Source organism: Medicago truncatula, chromosome 1 (assembly GCF_003473485.1).
Source record: "Medicago truncatula cultivar Jemalong A17 chromosome 1, MtrunA17r5.0-ANR, whole genome shotgun sequence".
NCBI classification, from domain to species: domain Eukaryota; kingdom Viridiplantae; phylum Streptophyta; class Magnoliopsida; order Fabales; family Fabaceae; genus Medicago; species Medicago truncatula.
The window spans coordinates 52,757,188-52,773,884 of record NC_053042.1 but is presented as its reverse complement, the minus strand read 5'-3'; the positions used below and the strand labels follow the sequence as shown (position 1 = coordinate 52,773,884).

Here is a 16,697-nt window from a genome sequence, read left to right as displayed (position 1 = left end):
GACAAAGGTCGAAAAATGGCACAAAGTAAAGTTCATCATCCATACTGAACAGTAAAAAATACAAGTATTGTTCAAAGAAGTCGGCCATGAAATAATAAGAAAATAAATTAGAAGCCAGAATGCCATAACACATGATCTCCAACCCTGAACAACAACAAAAAAATTAACTAATAATAATCACTAAAAATCAAATCACTAGTAAAAGTTCCTAACATATCTCATTGCAACCCAGAAAAGTTTAAAAAGAAACCAAAATCACATAAAAACAGTAACAAAAAGTAGGCAACGAAAACCATCCTTAACATACCCCATTTCAACCTTGAAAAGCTTAAGAAGCCAATGTAACTAAAATAGTAAACAAAAGTCCTAATAAATCTTGTTTGAGCAGGGAAAAGCTTACTTGAAACCAAAATCACATGAAAACTGCAACAGGGAACCGAGAGAACAAAAACCCTACCAGATCTCCTTACAACCAAGACAATTTTTTTTTACTGAATCAAGAGTGAGGAAGACATCAAAGAGCCGCTGGACATCCCGACTAGGTTGGGACCCCAGGGAACTTCAATCCTCTTCAGCTCACCCATATAATATATATAAATATATATATATATATATAAAAAGGGAAAAATATGTACAAGAGGGGGCTAAACCAAATCCTCGAAAGAAGACGAAAATTAGGGAAAACGAAAATTAGGTACCTCGTACGGTCCCTAAAGAAATCCCCCTGAACAAACTCGGGCATAATGTCCCACCAAATCATGTTTGTAACCATGTGACCGTGACTAGCTAGTTTATTCGCGCTATGACCCACCAAATTGTGTACTCGCTGTAACCATAAATACAAAGTGAAAGATATTGAATTGAGAGTGATAATGGTACTTGAAATTCTGGCACGCAGGTAAAGATGTTGAGTACACAATTCAATATCTTTCACTTTGTATTTATGGTTAGAGTGAGTACACCAATACTTAATAATGGTACTTGAAATTCTGGCACCCAGTTAAAGATGTTGAGCACGATGTCACGACAAGCGAAATGTCTAGAAGGATGTCAAGACATCGTGCCAACAGAAATAATAAATAATGTCCCACCAAATCGTGTTTGTAACCATGTGACCGTGACTAGCTAGCTTATTCGCGTTGTGACCCACCAAATTGTGTACTCACCGTAACCATAAATACAAAGTGAAAGATATTGAATTGAGAGTGATAATGGTACTTGAAATTCTGGCACGCAGGTAAAGATGTTGAGTACACAATTCAATATCTTTCACTTTGTATTTATGGTTACAGTGAGTACACCAATACTTAATAATGGTACTTGAAATTCTGGCACCCAGTTAAAGATGTTGAGCACGATGTAACGACAAGCGAAATGTCTAGAAAGATGTCAAGACATCGTGTCAACAGAAATAACAACTTAATAATAAAGACAGAAAGTAAAAGACACAAGTCGTTTGTTAACCCAGTTCGGTGCAACGTCACCTACATGTGGGGGCTACCAAGCCAGGAAAGAAATTCACTATAGTAGTATCAATTCAAAGTCTTATGTGAACAGTCCCAGTTCGCTGCCTTCTCACTTCATCACTACCCGTGCAATTTCTATCTAAGACTCTTCCTAGATATGATATCCCCCTCTCACTTCCTTCTCAACCACAGTCACTAGTGATTGGTTTAATAAAGACAACAGTAATGGAGACACTCTCCTAGACAAAGAATCAACTCTTGCTTAAAAGCTTTTGAGTGATTCTGAGTTTTCAACTCAACTACAATGCAGAATGGGCTTGTGCACAAATCGGGCCAAACATTCTGCTGAATCACACAGTCTTCAGCACATATTTCTGAAGCTAATATATTGTTTCCTTAAATGTTACAATATTTGCTTAAGGAACACGCAATGTACAAACCACCTATCTTAGCTTCTAGAAAACACGGTTTTTGGTCAGCAATCCACGTGAATAAAATCTTCTTAAAATCTTCTGAGATCTCGTGTAAAAATAAAAACATCAAAGAAAACGAAATAAGGCACATTATGATGTCGTACCAAAATGTCAAGATATCTTGGTATATATGCGTGAATTCAAGCATGCATATTTGTTGGGAATTATGAGAAGCGTGTTTACCACAACATTAAGTATTTCACCGGCCACGACCATTAACTTCACCATTTTTTTTCTAAATAGGGAGCCAGTTATACTGTGTTTGTACTTTGTACAATACTACCATCCATTTCTTAGAAAATTCTTATATTTCAAATTGTTTTTGTGATCGTTTGAAACATGGGTGGCAAAGGTTGTGGCGGTGGCGGTGGTGCAAAAGGTGGTGGTGGTGGAGGAGGTGGCACAAAAGGAGGCGGTGGTGGAAGCAAAGGGTCCACCGGTGGCAGTGGTGGTGGAGATTCAATGAAAGCACCGGGAGGTGGTGGATCATACATATCTCGTGGTGCATTTGAAAGCAACCCACAAGGCTATTTTGGTGGTCTTCATGCTGCTGACAAGGCCAACAAGTAGTGCTATTTCATCCAGCTATTACTTGTTTTTAACTGGCCTCTTAATTTTCTCATTAATAAATAAATATGTAACTGTGTGGTGGCTAATGTGATTTATATATATTTGCACAGGGGGTAGATTAAATTAATTTTTTTTCTCTCGTTATTTTACACATACAAAACTAAAACACGCTATATATTATTAAAAACTGAATAGATTTTTTTTAGGAAAAAAAAAAAAACTTTAATAGTGGAGCTCTTCATTTCCTTTTAAGAAATGGTAAGATCCCTTCTCAAATAAAACAACCTAGAAACTACCATCATATGGGAAAATGACGGTTCTTATTTATCACTCATATATATGCACAAATGAACAAGGAGGGATACAAGGCAGATGCTGAGAGAACCAATGAGAAAAACAAGTCCAATTACACTAAATGCCAATCCCATGATCTCTATGGACCGTGATACTATACAATCTTTCTTGTACTTACAGTCATAATAAAGCTTATAATTCCACCCACATGTATGTGTAAGTGTAAGCCTCTCCATCTTTCTTACTTGTTGAATTTTTTCCTTTAAGACACTCAAGTTTGCATCAACACTACTCTTTGCTGGCTTCCCTACCAAAACAATCAGATAATCAATACAAAATAGCATATGGTAATACAGTTAATGTAATAATAGAGAAGAGAAAGAGATTTAAGGATTTGTGGAGAACAATAAATTTACATGGGTCAAAGTTAAGACTTCAGAGGGTTATTTTGCTAGGAATTTAAGTTTATAGTGCATATTGTTTTGTGCTGATAGCTACGATGTAAAGTATCTATATATTACCATTATCCGTAAAGCCATGAGATCTTATTTTGGGGTGATGGAAAGACTTATGCTTGAAAAAGCATGGTTTAAGCTTAAGCATGCCATAAGATATTGGATGGACACTTGCTTTTTATTCTGTTGTGTATTTATATATAAGTGGTCATCCTCTCGAAATTGAACTTGAATGAATCTACTATGTAATGAAAGTGTCCATAAATAATATTTTATTTGAATATATGCATGCATATACTGCCTTAGCTTCAAGCTGAGTGATGTGCCTTGATTGGATATTATAATTATGAAGTTGGGGGACATTCAAAACTAGAAACAATTTTAGCTCCTCCACAGTAGAACCAAACATACGTGTATATAGTGCATCACTGAGATCCGGGTGTATTACATGTTTATGTTATTGTGTTATACGATAAATTGAATGTAACAACACACCAAATTCATATGAACAATGTTAGCAACACATTCTCTAATACACATGTTTCAACACCCTTGTGCTGGTTAAAATTCATGAGTATTCCACCAAAATATATGTGGAACACGTCTTATGACTATGAATTTTAATTGAGAGAACGCATTAAAATTTATGCCTCAGAGAATGCATTAAAAAATGAAATGCTTATCTGTGTGTTACACTTACACAAACACACACAACCATCTGAGGCATAACTATAACACATCCACATCGCTTTCAGAAGTGGTTACATTACTACATTTCTCAACATTGTGTTACGACTTATGATCTATGATCTAGCCTTAACCCGGGTGTCAAATATTCTGGAAAAACAAATAAACACACCATTGTCGATACAACACCTTGTCTTCATTCACCAAAAATAAATTACGGTGGATTAGACAGGATTTCTGAGTAGTGTATTTTATTAATATTCATTAATAATCGTTGCTCCATCGAATAAGTACGTTTTTGTTATTACTGCACTAGAGGTGTCCTGACTAAGATTAGTTACATGCACATATAATATAGGTAGAGATTCCAAATCTACTACAATGGACACTCAAGAAAGATAGTATGATATGCTAAATCTACAACATGCATACATGAAGGGTTGCAAGTAGCAACCTAGAAATACCACATCTATGACTAGGGCGCCACATAACTCATTATATTACAGAACTGCACATAGATCTTGCACTACAGAAACTGCACATTGGAGGATGGGTGTCTGGATATGCTAACATAATAGATATTATGTTAACTCAAATATCCATGTCAGCAAATATTTCTTCATCGTACTCGTCACATATCTCGTCCAAAGAAAATCCATCAGCAATCAAGTTACTGCCACAAACAGCATTGTTCAAACAATGAGTGAAGATGCAAACAAAATGTAACTAGACACTTAAAGATTATAAAATCTTACTCACCTAAAACAGCTTAAACGAAAAGTCACAATCCGCTTAAGCTTTCTATTGTAAAACAAGAAATTAAAGGACCAGCTGCAGAAAACAAAAACGATGGTTATTAGGATATAATCTACAATAGATATTGTGTTGCTAATATTTTAAGCATATGTAGCAAAAAAAAAATATTACATGGCTCCTCTCTCTGGTAACGGATCTGCCTCAGAATCAGGTAAATAACCATAAATTTCGCAATCGTCTAATGACACCACCTGCATCACAAAATAAAATATCACAAAAAGCCTCTCTAGATATCACTTCAATTCATGTTCTAAATGAAACTCACCTCATCAACGGCCTTGAACAAGGCATCCAGCAGAGAAACACCCCCAAAGGTTTCAGCCCATTCCTGCAGTAGACAAGTCATCCAAAACCAAAGGTGCCTTAAATTGCAGTAGCAAAACTAATCATTAGTATCAAGTAACCACGTAATACAACTTTTGCACCAACAAAAGAATGATAGACAAGTCATCCAAAACCAAAGGTGCCTTAAATTGCAGTAGCAAAACTAATCATTAGTATCAAGTAACCACGTAATACAACTTTTGCACCAACAAAAGAATGATAGACAGAATGAGATATGTAGAATCCACTACACACTATAATTAATGTCAATAGAGGAATAAAAGAAACCGTAGTGCCCTACTACCCTCTATCCAGCTAAGATGTTCATTCTGGGGGATGAGATGTGCCTTTTCCAGTTCACGAGAATCTTAGATGCCTAAGGACATAATTGTTCTTGAGCACTTTGACAGTACTATACTGCTATGGTAACAGTACAGTACTTGACCAAACAAGAATGAATATTATTGAGCAAACCTGGATGGTTACCAAACTGGCCAGATTGTGGTCAGGGACTGATAATTAATTTACCAATTGATTAGAAATTATATAGAAAAATGAGAAAATCATTCTAATTAAAAAGATAAATTAGAATTACACCTTCAATTACCTCCCCTCACTGTTTTACACCGTTCCACTAATGTTTAATCAAAAAAATCCCTAAAATTATATTTGTCCTATTCTTCAATACTGTTTATTTAGATAGTATTTTCTTGGTATTTACAAGTAAAAAAGTTTTCACAAAGTTCCATTGTCACCATTGAGGCATTGACGTTACTTAAAGTAGAAGGACTAGGAGTCCCCCAGGAGTATGATGTTTATCATTCCAACCCTCATACCCTTGACAAATTGTGCAGAACTACTGATTGAAAATCAACAGACTAGGCAAATCACAAGCAAAATAACACATAGCTAGGGAGTGACACTAACAACTCCCAGCCTTCACTTGTCCTACTTTGAGACCTTGCTAGTTAAAGTTTCTCTTAGAGGGGGGAGTGTAATTTCCTCTTCATTATAGGTTTATGACTTGGTATAAGAGCAACAGGAAAATGTATAATTTAGTGTAATATATTAATAACTGAATAAAAAACATGGGGAATTGATTAGCACATAAATAAACATCTAATAAAATCATCACTATTGTATCTTAGAATAGTTTAGAGCATCTTAAATGATAACTTAAGATTGGAATCCATATGCCACGGACACAGTATATTTCCTGATTTGATCAAGACTAAGAATCTAGTACTAGCATAAAAAAGATAAGCATTTCGTATCTGGTATCACATCATAATACATAAGATCCCATTTCTCAAAAATTATTCTCTCCCTTTTTTTCCTTCCTTGCTTTAACTATATAATTTCAACACGATGTATTATCAATGTGGTACCATCCTCAATGACCTAGCTACACTATCACTATTTCACCAACTAGTGCCCTACCCTGTTGTAAAGATCTAGTTATCTCCATGATTATTTTCTTCCAATTCCCGTGGCTCTCCCAAACTTGGTGGACTTTGTACTGTAAGAACTAAGAAATCTAGTCCGTTTTGTTATATGTTGCTAGCCATTATAGTGGGACTCATCCAGCTTCTGTTAAAAAATATAACAGAGATCTGTTTCAGTTTTGCTCTGTAGTCACTTCTCATAGGTGCACTACGTGGACATTTTGTAGCACACTCTCCCAGCTTCAATCATTTTCTTCAATAAGTCTGCTTTTAGGTAAGCCCTCCAAGTAAAATGTCTGCATCCACCCTAATCATCAAAATGTCCCTCCCATTTCTCTCTTCTTCAAAAACTGCTATCTCTAATTTGCACTTCTACTTTCCATCTATCCTCAAAACATATTTTCTTCAACCATTGGATTCTCTATCCCACTGCTTTCACATCACGCAATGTCTGCCGCTAATTTGGGCTCGTGTCGCCCTTCTCTAGTGTAAAAAACCCACCAAGTGACTAAGGTAATGGCGTGTTGCAGCAGGAGCAACGGTGTGATGGTTCCCGGATACTGTAAGTTTAACCTTCGTCATGTGAGAAAGTGTGTGATGCGCACTTCTTGGCACTGTGGCCTCCCACTGTCTTTCCTTTGCGTCTCCTATCAGATTCAACCTTTCTTAGTTCCCCTTGAACCAAGCTGTTTGGCTCCCTTGGGCTGCACTTTGCCATGTTTGGTTTAGACTCGTCAAACCAAGTGTGTACTTCCTACTTAATCAGTTGAGTTTTCTTTTTAGTTGGCTCAGGTATTTCCTTGTTCTTCCAGTTGCATGTATAGTATGCAAATGTACCACTCTACTCTGTCATGCAACAATTATACGAGCTCTTCAGCCTGACGATGATTCAAGCTATCTTCTTATCCTCCAATGACACTCGTCCCTCAAGATACATCTAGAACCCTAGGGTTGCCTTTTCAATCATGTTTTTCCGGGCCATCTTCATCTTAATTTAAGTGCTAATTTGTAGAGTCTCGTGATATCATTATTGTATATAAGATTTTTTCAGAGTACATAAATGATCTCTTAATGTCCCATTATTTCTACCGATTTGTTTCCTTAATATGATACACTAAAATTAAGATCATATTATATTATGCACTTATCATTACTCCTTTTGTACCTCCTAAATAATACAAGTATTTTTAGAAATTGAAAGTAGCATAAACTATTGCCAAACAATGCCTAGTACTCTAAGAGGTAATACAAAATATGGAAATCTTGTATAAAAAAACACAAATTTTAACCCCAAGCATCTTATGCCCTAACATCCAAGATGCTTATAAGATTTCTGCACATTAAACGCCAGCAAATACTTAAAGAAATCTTAAAACAACAAAAAGACAATGTTTAATAGTAGCACCTTTGAGGCTTCAAACATGTAGGCTTCAAAAATCTGCTTAAAACTGTCCCATGATTCCTCTGTGAAAAACTGGTGAGCTTTAACTGCGCTAAAAACCATTATACGCGTATGGTATTATAGGAAAACTAAAAGGAAGGATGCAAGAGCAGAAACACAAAGTAAAAGCAAATTTGTTAAACCACTTATTTGACCACAATAGTATTTGGGAAATGGAGAGACTTGAACTCTCAGCTTCAAGAGCAACAGTATTTAACTGTCTGTCAAGCCTTTTGACAACACTCCCAATGAAATAAAAAGGATTATATAGCGGGTTGCCATGTCGCAGTCTAAGCTGACAATAGCATTACCCATAATCCTTCTTTTTAAGTTTTTTTTATTTATATGGACAATCTTCATTACATCATAAGATACTGAAGTACCTGAAATCATAATCTGGATACATGTGATAGAGGGCAAGAACTAGGTAAACCAATGTCTTCCGGCTGGAAAAACAAACATATAATTAAAACATGCGAGAGAATTCTCGGTGATAATTTTCTCTTAGCAAAACTTATCTAGGTAGTACGTAATGGCTACCTGGTTCTGGCTGATAAGGAGTCAACCGGTGAGGATAAGGAGTCAACCGGTGAGGGAGAGTCGTTGTCAGATGATTTTCCAAGATAATCAAGAATCTGAAATTTAAGAAGTTCAATAAATAATTCATAAATTGACAACAACAACAACAACAAAAATTAAATAAATTGAAGTGCCAAAGGCATGTTATATGGCATGAACATGAACAAATAAACAGCTAAGTTTAAAAAACTTTAAATTAAATTACCAAAAAAATCCTTGATTAGCAATATCCTTAATTATACTTTTAATACTTGTTAAGTGTATGTTTGATTCCACTTTTGGAGTGCTCAAAATCGATTCCAGAGGTGTAGAGTTGATTTTGACATGTTTGGTTCTTCTAGAGTAGAATTGATTTCGTCTCAAAAATCGATTCTAATTAAAGTTAGAAATTGTATTTTTTTATATTCAATTCAGTTTGAACGAGAATCAATTTCATACATAGAATTAACTCACTCAAGATCAATTTTTGTCACCAAAACCAAACAAACACTAAATCAGGTTGCTAAATTAATTAACAATGCCATTAATTATACTATTACACTTGCTAAACCAGCTTCAGCTGCATTAGCATTTTGTAGGGACGCGAAATTCGGCTTACCTCATTACTCAAACTGATGGAGAGTTTCTTATCTGCTCCAGAATGCTTACCTACGCATAAAATACAACTAACATTTATTATTCACTACCCCAACAAAATCCAAAAAAACAAATTCCATTTATGTCACCAATTCATTCTTACAACTGTAAGCTTCAATGCATCCTTTGATAGTACGTTCTCCCAGATTCAAATTACTCAAGAAATCGCTAAGCCTGAACATATTTTTTACCAGACTCTTATCATATACCAAAATTATGCAACAAAATATCACAAAATTCAATTCAAATTCGTTCGAAGTTTCAATTACCGATCCAAAGGAGCACATTCCAGGAACTTCATGATGAACTGCGATAATCGAAGCTAGAACCCTGTAAGTTAAAAATAATCGGAGACTACGAAAATTTAACGAGATTAGAAAGTTATATAACAGATTGCGAAGTAAAAGCATGTGAAAATGAGAGTAATTGAATTGAAATTGGAAATAGGAGTGAATTATTGAAGTACCGAAGAGAAAGAAGACGGAAATTGATTGGTTTGTTGAAGATTTGAAGAGATCAACACGTAGATTTGTGATGTTAGGGTTTGAAAATTTGGGGGAAATAAAGGGATTAGGAAGCGGTGAAAATGGAATATTCTGTATTTTGATTTAGATCAGATCGTTACGTGGAAGATAGAGAGAGGTTTGTAAACGAATTTTTAGGTTGCCAATAAGGCATATTCCAGATTTCCGGAATTGGGTACAAGATTTTTATTTTTATTTTATTTGAGTAAATCGTATTTAAGAATTTTAATCATCTCCCAAAGCCCACTTTTTTTTTTTCTTTCTTTTTTTTTTTTTTTTTTGGCTTTCGCACCGGTTTCCGACCTACCAATGGTGAACGACTAATCCGGCTCATGCGTAGAGGCATGCGCACTGGCCAAGTGTTGTTTCCCCTGGGAATCGAACCCGGTATTCCCCGGATACGTCCTTAGAAGGAGCTCCTTGCCACTGGAGCCCAAGCAACTTGGTTTTCTTTCTAGATAAATTACGCTAGAAGTTAAGTTTTTTTTTTATTTTTATGTCACGTAGTTTAAGGGTTATAATTCATATTTTTTTAAGATGAATGAGTGGGGTGTCCGGAGTTCGAACTATATAATAATGCATGTCCCTGCCAACCAACTGAGCTATTATTTACGATTTTTTAAGTTTTTAATTATAATAAGTTAGTAGTATTTTTCATAACATTTGAATCTTTTCTTTAAGTAATTTAATTGTAATTTTTAGATTTCGAATAACTTACATTTTTTAAATTTGAAATTCCTAAATTGTTACGGTTCAATAACTTAAAAGACCAATTTATTACAGTATAATTAATTTAAATGACCTAAGTTATATGAAAAAACTTAATGGATCAATTTACTACGATTAAATAACTTAAAATTTCTGGTGTAATTTAGCATTTTTTTTTCCTATAATTTCAACTATTTTTATCCCCTCATGTTTAATGGTTGAACTTCCCTTCGTAAAATATTGAGAGAATTCATTTCTCTAATTTAGAATGTGGTTGATTATTTTTTTTGACAAAAAGGTGCTCATAGCATTTCATTCATAATAAGAGTAGCAATACAATCGGGTAAATTAAAATGAACATTGGGACTAGCGGAAAGAGTGGCTTCACGAGCAAGACCATGTGATACCACGTTAGCTTGTCGCCGATTAAACTCCACCCTAGAGTTTGTGAAAGAGGAGGACAAAGTATTATGACATGCTGCAATTATTTGGCCGAACTCAGTAACATTCACTTTGTTCGATAAGATATCATCTGCTGTAATTTTTGAGTCGACTACAAAATCCACGTTGTCAAAACGCATGTCGCATAGCCATTGTAAAGCATGAAAAAGAGCTAGTGCTTCCCCTACGTTGACAGCAACCAAGGGTGAGATGTTCATGGTCTTTGCTAACATATAAGCACCATCCTCGTCCCGTAAACATAGTTTGATCCCGACACGATTGAGATCAGTGGAAAATGAAGTGTCTATGTTGCATTTTATGCGCCCCGGATGAGGCCTCTGCCACCGTATCATAGCTGGAACAGCTGGTTCCTGCAGAAGCTCCTGACTAGCCGTATTAGAGTGCAGAACAGCAGCAGCAGATGCTGAACCATGCTGCTGTCTCGGATCAGAATGAGCTTTCAGCCATTCGTCCATAATGTGTCTAGCACGGTCAACAACGTGAGCACATAATTCATTTTCATTCTGCCATAATTTTAAGTTACGGTGCTTCCAAAGACTCCAAATGATAGCTGCCAACCTGTGCCAAAGTTCCGAAAGCAACTGTTGCAGAAGAAGAAAAATTGCTTCAGCTGCTGATGTAGTAGACTGAACTGCTTGCTACACTGCTTGCTAAAGCCCAGCTTGATTCCAAACCTGAACAACAAATGAGCAATTAAAGAAAACATGCTCAAGATCTTCGTCCTGATACTCGCAGCTAACACAATGAGTCGGGCATTGAACCCCTTTATCTTGCAGCCGAATTCTAGTGGGCAAAACACCACGACAGATTCGCCAAACTAGGTTCTTAATCTTGGGAGGTACCTTTAATTTTCAAGTACCTGTCCAAAAGCCTGGTCTACGTAGGTGTGAAGTGTCTACAAGGTCCTCCACACAAAGACGATACACGCTCTTCACCGAGTAAATTCCATTATGTTCTGCCTTCCAAACCAGCCTATCACTTGTTACCTGCGCAACCAACGATGTATGCAGAATATCAGAAGCAATATCTTCACTGAAAACCTGCTGAACAAGCGTAGTATTCCAACATTTGGTTTCACTGTCGATCAAACTGTCAACACAGAAGCTACAAACAAAGTCAGCCCCGGGTAAGTTGATGATGATGCACCGACCATCTTTAAGCCATGGTTCATCCAAAATAGGAATGCTAGTACTCGTACTTATCCGCCATCTGGCTCCTCCACTGACAATAAAGCGAGCTTGAAGAATACTACGCCAAACATAGCTCGGGTTATGTCCGAGGCGATCAGTGAGATAACTCCGAGTTGGAAAATAACGGGCCTTAAAAAGACGAGCAACCAGTGAGTCAGGATCTGTTTGGAATTTCCAACCTTGCTTACCAAGCATAGCCAAGTTGTATGCTGACAAATCTTTAAAACCCATGCCACCATGAACCTTACGCATTGATAATTTTTCCCATGACAGCCAATGAATGGCCCTATTAGACGCGCCACCGTGGCCCCACCAAAAGGAGTTCATCATTCTCTCTATGGTTGTGAGAAGCAACGAAGGTAACAGGAAAATGCTCATGACATATGAGGGGATCGCTTGCAACACGGATTTGATCATAACTTCGTGACCCGCTTTCGATAAGCACTTACTACTACAAGGACTGATGCACTTCCACACTCGGTCTTTGATGTACGAGAATGTTGAAGCCCTGTCTCGTCCAACCATCGATGGTAACCCCAGCTATTGACCAGTTCCCAGGAAAGCGCGAACACCAAGAATATGTGTAGTGGAAGCTTTCAACACATCAGAAACATTTCAACTGCAATAGATTTTCGACTTAGGTATACTGATAGCTTGCCCAGAAGCTGCCTCATAAGTTACTAGGATATTCTTCATAATTTGTGCTTGAGTTTCATCTGTCTGGAAGAAAAGGAAGCAATCATCGGCGAACATCATATGTGAAACAGAAGGTGCTCCTCTACATATAGAAACACCAAATACTGCGTTGCGCTCTTCCGCATCTAGGATGAGAGATGACAAACCTTCAGCACATAATATAAACAAATAAGGCGATAGAGGATCACCTTGTAGAAGACCTCTGCCCGGAATGATCGGTCCCACAACATCATTATTAACTAAAACAGAGTAATCGATTGACTCTACACACAGACATCCAGTGTATCCACCTTTTGCTAAAACCCATCTTTGTCAAGACATCCCTCAAATAGTTCCGGTCCATTCGATCATACACCTTATTCATGTCTAGTTTAAGGGCCACACTACCTGCCTTCATTCTTACTTTAGTTTTCATGTAATGAATGACTTCGATAGCAACCATGGCATTGTCGAGAATAGAACGGCCGGAAACAAAAGCAGATTGATTGTCAGAAATGCACTTCGGAAGAACATGTTGTAATCGATTGGCAAGCACTTTGGAGATTAATTTATACAACACATTATACAGCGCTATAGGGCACCAATCTTTCATGGTGGTTTGGGCCGTGCCTTTGGGAATAAGCGCTATGTTAGTCATATTGAGATCGGCGGGGAATTGATCGTTATCCAACGAGGCACAACACTCCTTGAATATATCATCACTACATAACTGCCAAAAGTGTTGATAAAATCTCGGGTTATAATCGTCAGGTCCATGACATTTGTCAAGGTGCATCGAGAACATAGCAGTACGAAACTCTTCCTTAGTAAATGGGGCCGTAAGTAAGAGATTATCTGAATAATAACATCAATGTGGTTGATTTTTTTTAATAAATATGATTTTGAGATTTAGTATATTTGAATATGCAGTGATAAAAATTGATTTTAGTTCCCTCAACAAAGATAATTAATTTTAGTTGGAAGTAAGTTTTTTTATTTTTTACAAGTTTAGTTTGAAGTAACTCTAACGAAAAGTAATTTAAAATAAAATAGCTAAAGAATGAGATTATTAGCTAAAGGTATTAATCTACACAATTGCGTGACCAAATTGGGAAATTACAAGGAGTTCCTAGGATAGAAACAAAGCACCAAAACAGTTAAACAAGGTCCTGTCAAAAAATTAAACAAGTCTCTACAACAAAATTAAGATTCAAAGTGAGTGAACATCAACGCCTAAAAATTTGAAAGGTTGTTTAGTTCAATGATAAATTTTGAATTGATTTAAGAACGGGCCAACCAAATTTACCATGTCAATGATTGAACTTTAATTATGATCCTTTTAAGGGAAGGGATGGTCTCTCGTGAACTATTTCTCCGATTTTCTAGCGTGGGTAATCTTAGCCATTCATTTATTTTAGGCTAAAATATGGTTTTGGTCCTTGTAAATATGCTTCGTTTTGATTTTTAGTCTCTGTAATTTTTTTTGTTGTTTTTGGTCCTTGCAAATATGCCTCATTTTGGTTTTGGTCCCTGACCCCACTTTTGTGATGATTTGCACACGTGTCACATGACTGAATCCATTTATTAGAAAAATAGTCCATGCAAAATCTTTTGATTTTTAAAAAGGTCCCTGCAAAATATTTTACTTTTGAAAATAGTCCCTGAAGGGACTATTTTCAAATACAAAATATTCTGCAGGGACCAAAAACAACAATTTTTTTTTGTAGGGATTAAAACCAAAACGAGACATATTTGCAAGGACCAAAACCATATTTTAGCCTTTATTTTAATGACAAATCAACGACTATTAATAAAAACTACTAAATCACATGGTTTTTTCTTTTTCCTTTCATTCCTTTCTCACGAGGACGATCTCCTCTTCTTCACTCCCAACTCACAAACCCATCTCAACCCATAGAGTCCGATTGTTGTGTGGCTTTTCAACCTATATATATATTATGTGGTTTTTCATCCCAATATGTGGTTTTCTTTGGTGACTCGGCTACAAAAAGTAAAAGCGAATGAAAAATAAGAATTGGATGTAGAAGTATAGTCCGTCAATGGAAATCAATTCCCTAGCAATCAATCTAAATCCAACCTCTCTCTCACACACACAGTCAAGAATAAAATAAAATCCATAAATTGATGTTTTGAAGGTTAATGAATTTTATCTTTTAATTTTTTGAAGAAAGGAAGATGAAAATAGAGAAGGAAGGGAGAACACCTCCGTTGTTGTGGTGCACCACCTCTTTGATTCACTGTGTGACCACAACTTATGCAGGTTGTCGTTGAGATAGGTTAGTTAGGAAGTTCGGTTGAGATGTGTTTGTAAGATAAGGGGATCTCACGAGGAACGAAGGAAAGGGTAAAGACAAAGCCCATATAACCATTGATCTGTCGCTAAAAGAAATGAATATCTAAGATTATTTAGAGGAGAAAATTGGAGAAATAATTCACGGGAGATAATCCCTTTTCTCCTTTTGGCCACAAACCAAATTATTACGATATTCACGTGTTGTTTCACCATAACGCATCAATAAGTTAACTTTTATTAAAATAAAAATGTTACGTGTCAATGAGTACTTCTCAATTGATAGGTGTATGGTGTTATATTACGCAGGCCGAGTTTCAAAACTCAAATTCTTTTTCTTTTGAAGGAAAATCTCATATTCTCTAAGTGAAGTTTTAGTGGCTATGTTATTTGACAAAAAAATAAAATAAAAAAAAAGACTATATTTGTCTATAAATCAAATTCCCTATTTATTTATTTAATTTTTTGTGAACTCAAATTCACTATATTCGATTACACATCTATAGTTCATGAATATCACGATTCAATTGAATACTACCCCCCAATCTAACATTTTAGGTAGCTCTTATTTGTAAAATACATGGCAATGCAAGTACCTCTTAATAAAATCTGGATGGAAATTAAGATAGGAGACAATTTTGTATTTCTTATTTATTTTTATTTTTTTTGCATCAACCCTTCGATTTTTAGAAAAAATGAGTTATGCTAATTTAAAGTTTGATTAAAGGTAAGTAAAATCCGATAAAAAATTATTCTCGCTATAAATAAATTGAGAGGTTCTAATCCACCTCACACATGATAGAAATTACATAAACATAAATAGAGAACAAAACCATTCGGTCTCAAGCAATTTGACAATTCATGTCAAAAGAAGTTCGACAACAAATCATTCATCTAGTTTCCATATAAAATTCAGTCTCCAAATAAATAAAGTTTAGTTAGGACAAAGAAAATTGACAATTATCCGATCTAAACCATTCGGTCTCAAGAAATTTGACAATTCATGTCAAAAGAAATTCGACAACAAATCATTCATTTAATCTCCATATAAAATTCAGTTTCCCAATAAATAAAATTTAATTAGGACAAATAAAATTGACAATTATCCGATCCAATTAACAAAAAATTTGACAAGAGCCATCTGGTATACTTGGTAAAAGCTTTTGACTATACGTTTAACTTTGCAGGTAAGTTCATTCACAATTCAATAAGTTAGCATTGTGTTTAACATAGAAATATGAGGCAAAGTAAAAGTAGTCAAACATCCATCATCAAGCCTTCAATAAAAGTACCATCAGCCAAAGGGCAAAGGCATTGACTTCAGCTTTTTCCAAAATAATGTATTTCCTCTAAAACAAATATAATAATTGTATTTCTCAAAGTACCGTTTTCTTTCACGTATATATATATATTTTTTTGGTGTAAATCGGATATCTTCCGCACGCAACTGCGGAGACTAATCTCTCGAGCATTGTGGGACCCAAATGAACGGCAGAGAATTTTAACAATGCTGCATGCCCAATGTTAGATTCGAATCCAGGATCTTGATTAAACTCAAAGAGACCCGCTCTTGAGTCTTTCATTTATTTATATACGGATACTTTCTTTAATGAAAGGAATTTTGATAATAAATAACAATGA

General features: G+C 35.7%; 1 protein-coding gene across 2 annotated transcripts; it reads right to left on the bottom strand.

Moving 5' to 3' along the window:
• Window positions 1-4,119: 4,119 nt before the first annotated feature.
• On the bottom strand, window positions 4,120-9,863 carry LOC11421872 (repressor of RNA polymerase III transcription MAF1 homolog). 2 transcript variants are annotated; one of them, XM_024771464.2, is made up of 11 exons: window positions 9,653-9,863; window positions 9,456-9,540; window positions 9,290-9,360; window positions 9,149-9,198; window positions 8,512-8,606; window positions 8,355-8,417; window positions 7,936-8,023; window positions 5,027-5,089; window positions 4,873-4,952; window positions 4,705-4,776; window positions 4,120-4,618 (listed from the first exon to the last, which is right to left on the bottom strand). In XM_024771464.2, exons 2-11 carry the CDS (start codon window positions 9,485-9,487, stop codon window positions 4,537-4,539), a joined length of 696 nt encoding a protein of 231 aa, XP_024627232.1. In that variant the 5' UTR covers window positions 9,488-9,540; window positions 9,653-9,863; the 3' UTR covers window positions 4,120-4,536. The 2 variants fall into 2 exon arrangements, with proteins under 2 accessions (XP_024627232.1, XP_003592565.1); XM_003592517.4 differs by having other exon boundaries at window positions 9,456-9,516; window positions 9,653-9,861.
• Window positions 9,864-16,697: the final 6,834 nt, after the last annotated feature.